The sequence below is a fragment of the Ictalurus punctatus genome, chromosome 18 (genome assembly GCF_001660625.3).
Source record: "Ictalurus punctatus breed USDA103 chromosome 18, Coco_2.0, whole genome shotgun sequence".
NCBI classification, from domain to species: Eukaryota; Metazoa; Chordata; class Actinopteri; order Siluriformes; family Ictaluridae; genus Ictalurus; species Ictalurus punctatus.
The window spans coordinates 3,505,001-3,521,130 of record NC_030433.2 but is presented as its reverse complement, the minus strand read 5'-3'; the positions used below and the strand labels follow the sequence as shown (position 1 = coordinate 3,521,130).

The 16,130-nt window shown below is 38.4% G+C and overlaps 2 protein-coding genes across 3 annotated transcripts in view; both read left to right on the top strand.

Moving 5' to 3' along the window:
- Window positions 1-10,109, top strand: part of si:ch211-196i2.1 (collagen alpha-1(I) chain) — a 70,019-nt gene extending 59,910 nt beyond the window's left edge. For both annotated transcript variants that reach the window (XM_017493406.3, XM_017493408.3), the window contains 21 exons: window positions 110-163; window positions 374-427; window positions 510-617; window positions 712-765; window positions 889-942; window positions 2,011-2,064; window positions 2,235-2,288; window positions 2,786-2,839; window positions 3,059-3,112; window positions 3,229-3,282; window positions 3,365-3,418; window positions 3,515-3,568; window positions 3,814-3,867; window positions 4,233-4,250; window positions 4,736-4,789; window positions 5,154-5,216; window positions 5,540-5,705; window positions 6,563-6,672; window positions 6,771-6,851; window positions 6,985-7,167; window positions 7,660-10,109. In XM_017493406.3, the coding sequence (XP_017348895.2) occupies window positions 110-163; window positions 374-427; window positions 510-617; window positions 712-765; window positions 889-942; window positions 2,011-2,064; window positions 2,235-2,288; window positions 2,786-2,839; window positions 3,059-3,112; window positions 3,229-3,282; window positions 3,365-3,418; window positions 3,515-3,568; window positions 3,814-3,867; window positions 4,233-4,250; window positions 4,736-4,789; window positions 5,154-5,216; window positions 5,540-5,705; window positions 6,563-6,672; window positions 6,771-6,851; window positions 6,985-7,167; window positions 7,660-7,809 (1,581 nt within the window). In that variant the 3' untranslated portion in view covers window positions 7,810-10,109. The remainder of the gene's footprint in view (window positions 1-109; window positions 164-373; window positions 428-509; window positions 618-711; window positions 766-888; window positions 943-2,010; window positions 2,065-2,234; window positions 2,289-2,785; window positions 2,840-3,058; window positions 3,113-3,228; window positions 3,283-3,364; window positions 3,419-3,514; window positions 3,569-3,813; window positions 3,868-4,232; window positions 4,251-4,735; window positions 4,790-5,153; window positions 5,217-5,539; window positions 5,706-6,562; window positions 6,673-6,770; window positions 6,852-6,984; window positions 7,168-7,659) is intronic.
- A 1,567-nt stretch (window positions 10,110-11,676) lies between these two features.
- The window catches only part of man1b1a (mannosidase, alpha, class 1B, member 1a), a 22,936-nt gene continuing 18,482 nt past the window's right edge, over window positions 11,677-16,130 (top strand). Inside the window, exon 1 of the mRNA XM_017493052.3 lies at window positions 11,677-11,972. The gene's annotated coding sequence lies outside the window, so the exon portion shown is untranslated. The remainder of the gene's footprint in view (window positions 11,973-16,130) is intronic.

Sequence of the window (16,130 nt, the reverse complement as noted above, 5' to 3'; positions counted from 1 at the left end):
TAACTCCTGTCAAGGGCTAATGGCTGATGGGTGCAATTAAAAAAAAAAAATGTTTCATGCAATCTCTCAAACTCAGTAGTCAACATATATGTTTTGTTCTAACTTCCAGGGGGAGATGGGGCCATCTGGCTTGCCTGGTATGCCCGGAAATACCGGGCCTCCGGTATGAAATCCTTAAACATGCCTATATGATATCAGAGAGTATAATCACAGATCTTTAAATATAAGAATTCTTACACAATTAAACTTTTCCATTGAAATACCTAACAAGAAGGTTTTTTTGTTTTGTTTTTTGTTTTGTTTTTTAACTTTAGAACTCATTTCCATTATAAAGACTATATATTTGTATGCAACTAATTTCTGATTAAATTAGGGAATAGTGGGTGTGGCAGGAGTGAGAGGAGAGACTGGAAAACCCGGACCACAGGTTAGCATCTGGTAATCTATCTATTAGTGTTTACATAGTTTGAATAATGTCTGTTAATTGTCTTTAATCGATTGAAATACAGGGTACTGAAGGGCCTGTAGGTCCTAAAGGAGACGTCGGCCCAAAAGGCTATGCAGGGCCGGATGGAGAGAAAGGAGATCCAGGGAACCTAGGAGAACCAGGAGAGCAGGTAAGAGACCAGGATGAACTACTAGAACTACTTGTTATTAAAATTATGCTTAATAAACGCTGTATATATTTAAAAAATGATATGTGTTCTTTAGGGATCAGAGGGCCCTCCTGGTATTCAAGGACCCCCTGCATTGCCTGGTCTAGAGGTTTGGATTTCCCTTTATTTCCCTTCACACAATTCCAGCCATATGCTTTTGTAGTTATGTTGGCAAGATATGGTTGCAGATTTTGTCTCAGGGTATGTACAGTATTTCCCACTTTTTGATCAGGGGCCCTCAGGAGAGTCTGGACTTCAGGGACCATCAGGTCCACCAGGAGCCCAGGTAGGGGTGTCTAACCTCATTAAAATACCCAGGCGCTGGTCATATATATATATATATATACATCAGTGTATATGTGTAGAACATACATACATACATATATACATCAGTGAGTGTTCCTGTGCAGATTAGTTGCTTCTGAAGCCCAATAAGGCAATGTAGAAAATTGTATATGCCCTTTCTATACAATTATGAATATTCATTTTTTTGTAACCTATGAGAAATTGTTCTATTGTTTAAACCTTGCTATGAAAGCATTACGTGTCCATTGACAATGGGTTCACTTCTCTGGTATGGCTCTGGAATAAACTTCTCTCCTTTTGATCTATAAGATTGTCTGCTGGTTCTGTTTTGGGAAATAAGCAAAATTCTCCAACAATTTTCCTAAATATGTCTACCACACTATATTGGAGGTTCCAGCTCTTTTTAAATTGGCCCTTCTCACTGTTAGCTTTATGCTTTTTGTCTGTAGTCATGACTAAATATCGCTCATTAAATTAATTTTCAGATGTGGTTAGAGAAAAAAATAGGCTCTTGCATAATAGCCAATTGTGTTAACAAAAAATTGCAACGTGTTGGCTGGTGAGCCACCTATCCTGCTTTCTAACATTCTAAAACACTAGTGTTACTGGTGGCTTGTAGCTTGATTTAACGACAGACTGTCCAAATTAAAATTAGTACCGTGTTGTCGAGTTGTCAGATGTTCACTCAGGCCAGGAGCAAACTTTCTTTCAGAAATGAGTGTATTGATTTCCGAAAGACAACGCACAGGGAAATGCTTGGATTGCTGCAGTGAATACACACTGGGTATGCACTCCAGGAACCGTATCACATATTTTATTTAAACTTAATATAAAATATTAAATATTTCAAAGCAGCATTGTTGCATGATGAGGGTAAAACAGAGATTTAAATGCAGAGGCCAATATGAGCAGTGTAACGCACTCATTTGCCATAGAAAGCTATCTAACTCACCCACACTTTGTGCAATTCCACTCAAGCCTAAGTTTGTCAATTTATCCATTTTTAATAAGTTTTGTCCACCATTTTAATGAGCTGTGATTTTTGCAGGGAAGAATGGGTCAGCCAGGGCCAGAGGGAAGACAAGGCATGAAAGGAGACAAGGCAAGGTCATAGTGGCATTTTCATTCTGACTTAATCTCTTTGTCCTTTTCAAAGTCCTTCTGCTAGTGCTTCTTCTATTACCACAGAGGACAGTGTTTAAAGTTTGCACAGTATAATAGAGCTTAAAAAGGTTTTGAATGTCAGTTAATGAAAGCGTTTGTCTGTGTTAGGGAGATGATGGCATTAATGGACCACCAGGAATGATGGGTCTCATCGGTAGGAAGGTGAGCTTATCACAATCATGTCTTTAAAATATTTTCCACATGGATGAATGGGCTTACAGTACACGAGATGAAGATTACTATTAAGTCTGTACCAAAGTGTAAATGCTATTTAGTGTCATTACATTGCAATGCGTTCCAATGAGCCATGCAAACTTGAGATTAAACTCTGTCAGACTGGCTGAAACCAGCTAGTGAAACGTCTCTACTGCCCCATTTAAACTTCTTTGATTCCACTGTACTTCACGGTTTCTCTATAACACTTCTCATGAACAGTGTGACTCCTTTTGGCTTTCTTTCACTGCATTGTTTTTATAGTGGAAGTAAAGCTACGCTGTGAAAGCTATTTCTATCAGAAAAAGCCTGAAAGTGTGAAAAGGATTCATTCTGTTATATATTATAATCAGTTACTGACATCATGCAGTGTTGGTGTTTGGTAAATAGACAGATTTAATCATAAATGATTACATATGACAAACCTTATTTCTTATTTTCCTAAGGGGAAAAGAGGCAAAGCTGGTTTAAGGGGCACAAGAGGACCAAGAGGAGAAAAGGTTCGAGTTCATTGGTTTAGTAGTGATACAACTTTATCCATCTATCTTTGTCAATTGCAACCAAAGCTATTCTGATCAAGAATAATGCTTCATGTCTGACATTACTAATCATTATTATTATTATTATTATTATTATAGTAGCCAATAATACAACAAGCATCGACTATAAAATTGGAAAGTTTCAACTAGTTTCAACTAATTCTCTTGTATGTCCAATAGGGAGAGAAAGGAGAGATGGGTGAGAAAGGACTCCCAGGATGGGAGGGGTCTATGGTAAGTCTGCTCCACCCACCCAGATCCCAGAACAGTCCACATCACAGTGGTGCAATGGTTCTACAGTGACTTGTCTGCTAATAGCATTGAAGTACCAGGATTTTTTTTTCTGCCAGGGTATTGTAGGCCAGCGAGGAGAGAATGGTGAAGAAGGTGCAAAAGGAGAAGAGGTACACAGCATAGCAGGCTATCTACTGAAACTTTCTACATTGTTCATGACTATGTAACACGTATTGATATCCATTTCGGCAGGGAGAGAAGGGTGATCAAGGGTCACCTGGTCCACCGGGAAAAGATGGCTTAAGGGTAAAGGTTACCTTGATCAGTTTGATCTTAGACAATATGTCCAGTTAATGCAAATCTATGTTTGTAGAATTCTTTATCAATTTGTTTGTGTTTTAGGGAATCCAGGGTCCTTCGGGCCCACCTGGACTACCAGGACCAAAGGGGGATCAGGTAACTTGGGATCTTTATACATGATGATTTTGTTCAGTTTTAAGGTAATACTTCATCATCTGCCAAACTAGAGCTATTGACACATTATCAGTGGTGCATGCATACACATTTTGACTATGAAAAATGCAGAAATCTATATCTAAATCTATATTTATGTATAGAGCTCTACTTATGCTGTTTTACAGACAATGATCACTTTAAATATAGATTTCTTTTCATATTAATAGTGGTGTGTATGTCTCTAGGGAAGTATCGGTCCATCTGGCCCAAGAGGGACACCTGGCATACCAGGAATACCTGTGAGTATTGAGCTGTCATGCTCTTCAATTTCTGAAGAATATTTTAGAAAATATTAGGCAAGATGACAAAAACATCTATGTTTGAAGATACAATTCTAAAATGTGTCATTTTTATATGTACACATCATGCCAACTTTGAAAGGCTGGTACATAATAGCTGAACAGGAACTAAGGCCCATTGTCTGCCCATTCTTTTGAAAAATGCACATTCTTGCATATCAAACATGTAGTATCTTAAAGATGTGAGAACTAAAAAAGCATAAGTAATTCATCTTTAAAAAGAATCAAACGAGGCCATTAAATGAGTTACTCATCACATTAGAACATCTTTGAGTGACACATTTCATATTTTTCCTATTCTGCAGGGATTGTTTGGAGCAAAGGTATGTTTTGTTTTGTTTTTTCCCCTTCTAAAATTAGAAGCTATGAGCGTTTCCAGTATTCATCATGATAAATGTCCTTGTACAGATGGGCACTAAGTGAAAATGTTGTATCGCTAAAATAGAAAATCCATTAAAATAGAAAATTGCTTTTAATATTTTGGGATTTTTGATATTTCTGTTTGCTGGATAATGTTTAATGTTTAGATTGTTCAGATTCAATGCATTTCGGTCTGGAAAGGAGGCCATATATAGAACAGTGCCCTATCTATATAGCAGTGTGAGTCAGTGAGTGAGTGAAAGTAAGAATATGTTGGGGTTTTTTACATTTTGTATTCTATATTTTTTTTAAGAATCTGTAAAAGAAATTACTACATATTCTTTTTTCACCCAGAAACCATCGGAAGGTGAAATTTTGAACACCATGTATATGTATATGTATATGTATATGCATAATGGCAATAAAGACTGTCCATATGTACTTGCAGGGCTTGAAGGGTTTTCAGGGAGCTTCTGGGCCAGCTGGAAAGAGGGGCCTTCCAGTAAGTATCTTATGATTATAGGCAGTTTTGGTTTTATAGCCGTTTATATCCGACTGCTTAACATTCAGTTGTAATTCTGCAGCACTAACACACAGTACATAAAAAAAAAATCCATGCATACAAATTGAATGTTAACACTAAAGACAAATTGAATATTAGAAGTATCCTAGTCATAGGAGAGACAGTTTAATCAGCGCCTGGCTCTGAATGTTGAAAAAAATAATTATTTCAAAAGGCCCTTTTCTTTGAGGACTGTTAAAATGTATTGTCTCTAAATAAATGAATATTTATGTTCATTTTTTTAATCACTCTCTCTGTCTGCATTGCTGTTTGATGGTTTGATTATTTGTTTTTGTTTTTTTAGGGACCACCTGGACCCCCAGGACCTCCAGGCCTCTCTATGAACTTGACTATGACCCAAATTAAAGCGAGTCACTTCTTATTGCTTAATATAAATATTTACGTAGGTTAATGGTGGGATCAGACAGGCAGAACACATTTTGGCTGCCTTAAATGAATTTAAGGTTTAAAGAATGAAAATAATTATTCGTTTCGAATTAAAAGTATTCGGGAAAAAAATTGAATTAAAAGAATTATCCGTTTAAAACCTTAAAAGAATTTAAGGGGTTTTTTTTTTTTACACAAAAAAATAAGATTCATTTCCCAGAAACAAGGCTTTTTTACTTTCTTGGAATTCCTTTTTTTGCAGTGTGACTGTTTTAACAGCATGATGAATTTTCTTCCCAACAGGATCTGATGTATGTCTCAGACAAGCCCAACTACTCACTCATCCAGGTGCTCTTGGATTCTCTGTACCGTGACGTGAGGTTGTTGCTCGATCCACCTGATGGCAGTAAAGAGCGTCCAGCTTCCACCTGCCTGGAACTGTGGCTGTGCCACCCCAACTACACCAGTGGTCAGAACCTCATCAGCTCATTATGCTGCTGTTTATTCAGTCAGAGCAGACAATGTTTTGCAGTTCCACACCAGGGTCACTACTGAGGGCACTTTCGCAATTCAATAATAGTCTGTTTAAATTGAACCCTGGTGTGTTTGTACCTTTGGTTCCTCAGTTCCTTAGGGTAGGAGTGAACCCAACCAGCACAACTGACCAACCAAATTGGGGAACCTGGAGCTGTGAAGCAGCAGTACTATCTGCTGTGCCACTGTGTCACCCACACAAAATACTGATGTTTTAATCACACCTTTAATTTCATTAAAAAGACACATAGTAATGCACAATATCCACTAATCAAAGCTTCTACCAAAGACTTCCAGACAAAGACTAATATTTCTAAGGAAAGCAACTGTGCATACATATGAGTGGCTGAATAGATTGCATTAGTTATCCTAAAATTGGGTAAAAGCAGACTGCAGAATTGCCTAGGCCTTTAGAACTAAATTGCATTATCATTTAATTCCTTATTCACTATTTAGCTCCAGTTCCATGTTCTCTGTGCTTGGCTGGTTTCTGTGTTTTCTCTACACACAGTTCAGGTGCTTCATAAGTGAATCGTCTTCTTCTACATACCAAAGTTGATTTGAAAACTTGTGTGACTATGTTTTCACCCCTTATGAATTCTTTCTTTGTTTTCTGGTCCATTTCAACCTGTACAGTGGTAAACCGAGTGTAATTTCTAATAGTACTAGACAAACCATTTAAACCTGAGAAATCCTCTACGAAGCACATACCCATTCGAAGAACTTAAAATAATTAAAAGAATATACAGCGGTAATATGCTTTTTAAGTTGTTGCATCTGTTATAATTGCAGGGTTCTATTATATCGACCCGAATCAGGGCAGCCCTGCAGATGCTCTTTTGGCTTACTGCAACTTTTCTGAGCCACGGGCAGAGACGTGTCTTCACCCCAAAACTGCACAGGTGACTGCCCCCAATTTCCAAAGAACTCACACTGTATCATATTATTGAGATTCTTTTCTGGGAAGGAACTCTAAACCCATAATTATCATTCCCCACAGCTGCCCATGAGAGCATGGTTGAATGACTCTGTAGCAGACAATGCTTTCTACTGGCTCAGTTCCCTTGAGAGCGGTTTTACGGTAAGCAAATTTCAGGGTGTTTTATTTTTTTTCTTTTGAAAATGAATATACTACTTATTAGGATTGGATAGTGCAGGACATATTATAGGCTTTCTAGATCAAATCAAATGCCTTTTCTCTCCTCTTTGGCCAGTTTGAATACACAGGGCTCACAGTGATCCAGGCCCGTTTTCTGAGACTTCAGACCAACCTGGCAGAGCAGAGAGTGACCTACACCTGCTCTCCCGGACACAGACTGGGACAGACACAGCGACACGCACGCTTTCTCACCAGTTCAATACGGCAGAGCTACCAGGGGGCAGTTCAGGATTGTGTGGTATAGGATATTTAATAACATTAAAGGAACTCTCCATCCTGAAACACATTAAATATGTTTCTAAGGAAATATATTGTAGGAATAGTAAAGACAGGAAATGTTCGAGTCGGTGTTACAGAATGCAATTCAGCTATAAAGTACAAAGCATTTGTAGCTGGTTAGCGATCTACAAGATGATGAGCATGATGGCGTATGTCGACAGTAGCATGAAAGTTGAATCTTTGGAACCTGATCTGATTAACAGAGCGTACAGATAAATCCCACCGGCACCACTATCAGCAGGTAGTTGAAGGTTATGCAGGAAACTGTTAACCCAAGTGAAAGTGTGTGAAGATTCAAACAAACAAAAAATTATTGGATGCCATGTTAATTATCAAGATTAATGTGCAAGTCATTCGGAGTGATTTTTTTTTTCTTTAATATTTGGTCTATTTAACAATCATAAGACTTTCAGCATAAGGTGTAAACGTGTGTGTGGGTGTGTGTTTTCAGCCTGCCAAGGAAGTGGATCCTGGGCCACGAGAGTCTGTGCTTCAGTTTGTGGATAAAGACCTGCTGCCTCTGCGGGACGTCGCAGTGTTTTCCAGCAGCAGCCTTTCACATGAGTTTGGCTTCACTCTGGGGCCGGTGTGTTTCAGCTAGAGCGTGAACGAGAGAGATTGCTTTAACGGGTATAAGCTCACACACAAACGGCAGCAGAAGAAGAAAGAGGTACTGTACTACATGAGGATGAAAGGAAGACCTGTGGGTTGTACCTCATGTCCTTTACAATCCTCATTACACGTTAATGACACTTTAAGAGCTCACATTTTTACTGGTGCACTTCAACAAACGACCCATCGTTTTTTGTTTACACACATTCGCGTTTTGTAAATTATACATATATTTTTGGACTGTGTTTTGGTTTTTTTGGGGGTTTTTTTAATTATTTTTTTTAAATTGCATTTCAGTAATGTGGGAAGTCAAGCGCATGACAGAGTGTTCATGTAACCACTATGTGGCTGCACGGTGTTTAACTGAAGAACCAGGAAATGTTTCCAAATGATATATACACTTATGATTCATCTGGATTAGTATCATTATATATAATCTTTTTTTTTCAAGCTTTCCTATTTGAAATAGAAGCTTTTATAGTAAAACAATGTGTTTGGAAGAGAACGCAGCTTTGACTTGATTTGAACTGTCTATAAGACACATGAAACAGTTTGAAATGATTCCCCTTTATAGTGCTTAACATTATGTCTTATGGTTTTAGAGCTAATTGTGGTTTTTGCAGCTCAGTGTTAACCTTATCGCTGTCAAATCGTCATGTTTGAATAGGTTTTCATTTCTCAGGTGCTAACATGTAATATAACAGGGAAATGGAATGCCATGGTTCATGCTATGTTTGTTACAGATACATAACATGGCGTAAAGGATAAAGCATGACACGGTGTGGAAAATAATCAACAATTGGGGGGGGGAAGGGCACATAATGAAGTGTTTTACTCCTCTTATACCACAGCACTTTGCCAATGCTAAAAATATTTATTTATTAAAGAATGACACACCATAATTTTTATTGATTATATACACTACCGGTCAAAAGTTTGGAGACGTTCAACTGAAATGTTTCTCATGATCTTAAAAACCTTTTGATCTGAAGGTGTATGATTAAATGTTCGAAATCGACAAAAATAGGATTGTGCCGACATATTCATTTCATTCATTCGAAAACTAGTGTTTTATTATTACAAAAAAATCATTTTTAAACGGATGACTCTGGGCGAAATATTCCGAAAAGCAGCCAATAAGAGTCCAGTGTCGGTGTGAACTCCTTTAATACTGTTTAAAAAGCATCTCAGGGGGAATCCTCAAGACTCTGGACATTCTAGGCAAAAAGCGTGCCTACTTTGAAGATGCTAAAATATTAAATTATTTTGATTTATTATTATTTATTTTTTAATCACAACATAATTCCCAGAGTTCCATTTGCGTTACTCCAGAGTTTTATTATTATTCCAAAATGTGCGTGTTTATATGAACGTAAATAAATAAATAATGAGTGCGCCTAAACTTTTGATCGGTAGTGTAGTTGCATTTATGTTTTGGTATGTCCACAGCGCGAGTTAGTTCCTGTTATTACTTACATTGTAGCAGCTATAAACAGTCGTTCCCTGTTTGAGATGTTACTATAGAAACAATAGCGTACAGCCGGAACTATTATCTGAGCCTTGCTGTTATAGGAAGATCGTGTACACCTTCTAATTAATCTGAAATTCTGCGGGATAAAGAGAATGAATCAACACCTTCTGACCAAACCGAATCAAGCATTCAGTAGTGCTGTGGTATAATACAATTTAACACACGACTAAATATTTTATTGTACTGTAACACAGATAAAAGAAAGAAAGACTCGCTCATGATTTGTGTTTTGGTCTTTCGTGAAAAAAAAAAAATCTGTCTTTACTGAAAACAACAGAAATTCTGGCACTTCATTCATTCTTTTACAGTTTTAGATAACATAAATCTCTTGGTTAGTAAATATCTATATCAGCAGTAATATGTAGGCCTCAGGTAGCACGTGGCAAGGCATGTTTCTGAAAATATGGTTGTGTGCTTTCTTTATTTGAGAGATTTCTTTAGCGTCATTGGAGAACTCATTATAATCTCCAGGAGAGTCACACTTACCAAAAAAGCAATGTCACCATACATACACTTGCATACTATAATCATTATAACTTATTTGGCTGAATTAAACAAAGATGCCTCGGACACTTTTTTTTTTTTTTTTTGGTAATAAATATTTTCTTTGTAATAAGTGGTGACATTTTAAGTCATATGCTGGTCATCTGCTCTCAATATGATTCTGGAAGAACAACTGACATGTATTCCTTTGTAATTTCTTTTCGGTTGTTTTTGTATGTTTTGTGTAACTGAAATTGACACTGATGTTTATATAAAAAAAAAAAAAAAAAAAAAAAAACATTGTCAGCAAGTGTGTATCTTTTGGTTTGTGTTGAATGCTCTGACACGATCGTGAAGAGGAACACGAGCAAGTGTTTTTTGGACAGCAGTGTAAACGTTGTAAGTGAAAAATAGGTGAAAATCGCCTACTGACAATCAGTATTGTAAGTTGTGCCTAAAAACTGCTGCTGTAATCATAAAGACTCATCCCAGGATGAGTGTTCATATTGTCATACTGAGCCCTTTCAACACACTTACTGTTTGGTTTTATAGCACACAGATGTAGAAGAGAAATGGTTATAACCCCTTGGTGAATTACTTCATATAAATTACATTTAAAATGTAATGTAAAATAATGATTTACGTTTCCATTAAATAGTATTGAATTGTTGGTTTAAAAATATACACACTATATGGCGCCATAGACAAACATTGAGTGTAGAATGGGTCGTACTGAAGAGCTCAGAGACTTTATACATGGCACTGTCATAGGATGCCACCTTTTGAAAGTTCCACCTAGCATCTGCACTGGTCAACTGTACAGTAAATGGTATTATTGTGAAATAGAAGCATCTAGGAGCGACGACAGCTCCACCACGAAACTGTAGACCATGCAAACTCACAGTGATGAATCACGCTTTACTATCTGGCAGTCTGATAGATGAACCAGGGTTTGGAGGATGGCAGGAGAATGCTACCTACCAGAACACATAATGCCAACAGTAAAGCTTGGTGGACATCTGGGCGTGTTCTTTAGGGTCTGAGCTATCATTCTACAGCATACAAAGACATTTCAGACAACTGTATGCTTTCACACTTTGTGGCACCAGTTTGTGGCCTGACCCTGACCTTAACCTCACTGAACGTTTCTGGGGTGAATTGGAACGTTGATTGTGAGCCAGGCCTTCTCGTCCTGCATCGGCGCTCGACCTAACAAATGCCCTTTTGACTGAATACCCCGCTGAAAAAACCCCCGATAGAACCCATCACAGAAATTCTAATGGTTTCCACTACAAATACCATTATAAACCATCAGCTAACCATTACTATTATTAGTCCTTAATGGTATCCACTAAATATAACATGCCAACAAATAAAGGGCACAAACTACCAGTAGAATCCCACAGGTACCATTACAGTTTCCATCAGAACCATTACACTTTCTATGAGGGTTTCTACTGTTTTCTCAGCAGGAAGCAGAATAGAGCGATGTCGAATAAACAGAATATAACAGGCGGTTATCAAAGAACATGGACCCACAGGGACCATTACAGACTCCATTAAAACTAATTCAGTTACCATTAAAACCATTAAACGTTCTATGGGTTTCTATTGTTTGTTTTTTTTTTTTTGGGGGGGGGGGGGGGGTTGTTGTTTTTTTTTCAGCAGGGTGGGAACAAATTCCCACAAATACACTCCAAAATCTCGTACAAAGCCTTCCCATAAGAGCAGAGCCTATTACAGCTGTACAAAGGGAAGACCAACCCCATATTAATGCTCATGAGATGTTCATCAAGCTCAGGTGTCCGTGTCATTTTAGGGCATATAGTGTGTTTTAGGGGCGGGCTCTCAGCCCGTGCGGTCACGTGACACGACCAGGAAGCTGTCGCGTAAACATTGTCCCGTTAAGATATATCAGTTGAATAAATGTGAAATACGGAGAAAATGTCAACTGGGTTTTTTTTGTATTCTAGCAAAGACGACACGTAAGAGGTGCTGGTTAGCTCGCTGTGCTAGGTGGTGTTGCTAGCTTGTTAGCTGCATGGCTAGCTGGCTAGTAAACCATCAGTGAACAGAATGAAGTGGATGCTCCGCTTGTGGTTTGGAACACCGGCTCTCTGGATGTAAACAGATTTAAGGTAAGGTAACATTTAAACCGCCCGTGTTCATGTGTTCATGTTGCAGCTCATTAGGTACAGGTGGAGGTGATTGTCGATGTTGTTTACCTGCGTCACGTTGTCCGAGCAAAAGCGAGCGCAAGCGCGCGCGCCTGCCTGTGGTTTTTTTTTTTTCCTGTTCTGATCTAAATACTAAAGATTTTCTCTGATACTCATTTGTTATATTCTGTTTATTCCACATCGCTCCATTCTGCTCCCTGCTGAGAAAACAGTAGAAACCCCTTTATAGAAATTGTAATGGTTTGAATGGTTATAATGGGAATTGTATTGCTTTTAATGGAAACTGTAATGGTCTCTGTGGGACTCTACTGGAAGTTTGTTGCCTTCTTTTGATGGCATGTTATATCTAGTGGAAACCATTAAGCAGTGATAATGTTTTTAATGGTGAGCTGATGGTTTGTAATGGTGTAGTGGAAACCATTAAGCAATGATAATGTTTTTAATGGTGAGCTGATGGTTTGTAATGGTGTAGTGGAAACCATTAGAATTTCTGTGATGGTTCCTATTGCTTTGGGGTTTTGTTTTGTTTTTTTCAGCAGGGATTAGTCAGAAGGTCATTTTCTGTAAGCTCTGACGGTAGTTCCGGCTGTAAGGTTTATATTAACGCGATTAAAATAAAAAAATAAAATAAAAAGTTCTCTCTATCGTTGTGACGGCTCATACGCGGATCGTTGTTACTTAAAAACGAGAAGAAAACGGTATAATCATTTATATGGCGAAGATTTCGTTGTTCATTTCACATTTAAGGAAGGAGTCTCCAGTGTCAGTGCTTCCTGACAAGCTGTGATTATTATTATTATTATTATTATTATTATTATTATTATTATTATTAGTTATTTTACGTTCAAGAGAAAGAAAAAGACTATTTTTTGTCTTTTTTTAAAAAGACAAAAAATGAAACTATGAATGGTCAAAAAGCATGACATGTCTTCATTAGTAATTATAAAGAAATGTTCAATCTTCCTTGGAAGATTGTTGAGGAGTGAAAGGAATAAGAGGAATAAAACACTGAAACAGTTATTGGAAAATATGCAGCTTCAGGGTGTTTTTCTAACACAGCACTCCTTAAAGTGTTTTATATTTTATTCGCGGGGGATTTTAATAGTCACAGTCCTTTATGGGGAAGCAGCCATACGAATCCAAAGGGGGGAAAAAATCGAGGAGTTCATTTATAACAATGATTTGTGCCTACTAAATGATTGCTCTTACACCAGCGGTTCCCAAACTTTTCCAGGGCAAGGCCCCCCAAATGGCATTAACATTTGACCGAGGCCCCCCTTTGGCAAGATGTCTTTAAAACACATTAAAAATACAGACTTCTGAATATATATCCCCCTTTTTTTTTATTAATAATTACATCTTTACACTACATTATATTAGGAATTGATTGTGTGTATGTGTGGTTGTCTGAGAGTGAGAGAGAGAGTGCGAGAGAAAACACACTAGTGGGAGTGATGGGCTTGGTGGCTCCGACCAAATTGTTGAGGCCCCCCCGGCCTCCCAAGGGGGCTGTGGCCCCTACTTTAGAAACCACTGTCCTACACTTATTTACACTCAGGACATGGAACTTATTCTGCTACAGATCTTACTATATGTGAGCCTGAAATGCTACTTGATTTCTCTTGGAAAGTATGGGATGATGAAGAGTGACCACTTCCCTCTGATAGTAAAGTCTACTCAAGTGGAATTCCAACAAAGAACCCCAAGATGGCTATTAAAGAAAGCTAACTGGTACTCCTTTGTCACTCTGCCATAAGAAGCTCAATATGCAAGCCCAAGGAAGTTAAGACCCCATCAAGAGTTTCACTGGCACTCTCGTCGAAATAGCAGAAGAATCAGTTCCAAAAACATCAACAAAGCCACTTTGTAGAACTAACCCATGGTTTGACCAAAATTGCAAAAAAAAAAAAAACAAACAAAAAAAAAGCTATTGATGATAGGAAAAAGACAGAAAGGACTATTAACAAACATCTCACAATGGGAAATCTAATCTGATTGAAAATCGGCAGCGGAAAAGCGTGAAAAATTATTAATGAAGCAAAGAGACAGAGCTGGAAAAGATATGTTTCAAGTCTAACCTCACAAACCCCAACGAAGAAAATATGGGACATGATCCGCCAGATGAAGGGCAAGGAAGGCGGAACCCAAATACCACTCATCGAGAATCATTAAAGCAATCGACATTATAAAAGTATTGGCTAAAATAAGATGCGGTGCAGACCGTGCTACACTTTTGTTCGCTACAGGACGCTGGTCCGATCCCAGATGGACTACGGAAGTGTAGTCTACGGCGTTGCCAAGAAATCCTATATCAAAACGTTGGATACAGTACACCGACCAGGATTAAGACTCTCTCGGCGCTTTCAGGACTTCACCAGTTCAGAGCTTGTACACCGAAGCAAGGGAACCATCACTTCAAAATAGGCGCTTGAAACCGGCCCAGCACTATGCAGTCAAGATAAGGCAATCCAGCACATTCTCCAGTTTTCCACTCTCCATAGACGTATACATGCCCTATACCACCCTGGAATATAAAGAACCCTAAAGACCTAACATAAGAAGACGGTGACCCACCCAAATGAACATAAACAACAGTTCTTAGACGTAAGATGCCGTTTCCCACTTCATAAATCCGTATATACAGACGGATCTAGGAGGGGCAGTAGTGTGTCTGCAGCAGTAGTGTTCGGACAACAGCGACTCGGTATTCGTATTCCCGGACAAAGCTGAATTTTCACAGCCGAGGCCCGCGCTTTGCTTCTAGCCCTAGAGCAGATAGAGAGCACACAAAAACTGCACTTTTTAATCTGTACAGACTCGAAATCTTCCCTCCAAGCACTCGAATCCTTAAAGACCGAACATCCTGTAATTGCCAGCATTCTAACTAAAGTGGATTCTTTACAGGGACAAAATTTCATCATCTTCGTCATCAGGCCATATGGGGCTGTCTGGCAACGAACAAGCAGACATTGCTACTCAGGAAGCCCTCAAATTGAGAATTACAGACCGTCAAATCCAACCATCTGATCTTAAACCAATGATAAACTCGGACATCTCGAACAAGTGCATTCGTAACAAGCTACACGAAATCAGACATGATCAGAGCGTATACACAAGACGCCGTACTGGACGCTCAAGACGTACACATGCGTTCCTACTGAACGGTGAAGAACCTCCAACGTGTGATTTCCTGTAAAGCAAGAATGACTGTTAAACATGTACTAATGGAGTGTCCTGCTCTATTTACGCATTTAGGACTCTTCCAAAATGTCTCACCAGGAAAAATCCCCTCAGTTCTTCTCGAATATTAAAGTGAAGGACCTCGTATAGCTGCTGTTGTTGACACTGCTGAAATGTTGTAAGATTTTATTGTTGTAATGCTGTAAGAATTACTGGCGTGCTCTGCTCTACCTACCGTGATCTTGCCATGAAAATAGCCACTGATGCTGGCATGACATTAAAAGAACAATAAATAAATAAGTATGTTTTATTTGCCGTGATCATCCCGACTGATGTTTAGTCGCACGTGTGTGGATTTGATGGAATTTCCGATAAACGGAAAATCATTTGAATCAAAATAACAATAATTTAAAAAAATAAATAAATAAAAATCACTTGTCTACCTGAAGGTGAAATACATCAGTTCAGATTTCTATATGATTTCCAACATTAATCACTATTAGACTATTACACCATCTTTTACTCCGTTAGTTGTATTTTATTTCAGGTTTTCGAGACTTTCAAAAATACCATTTATTTACTTATTATCTGCGCTCGGATAAAATACACGATTATTTATCCACAGTCCGAGATGGGCGCTCGAGTTTGCGACCCGAATCCGAGAAATACTTAAGTCGCTGAAAAAATACTTCAGACTTGACTTGGACTCGTCAATAGTAACTTTCCATGATTTCCCGGAAATGGTGCGTGAAAGTTGCACACACAGAATTTTTATTTGTGTCGTTGCATTGTTTTGTTCATTTATTTTGGGCTACAGCCTGCTAGCACCAGTGTAAATAGAGCAGCGCATCATGGTTTCGGCAGGAGGGGCGTACGTTACGTGGTAACAGAAGGATTGCAACGTGTAATGAATGTGGGAAGAAAAGAAAATAAAAAAAA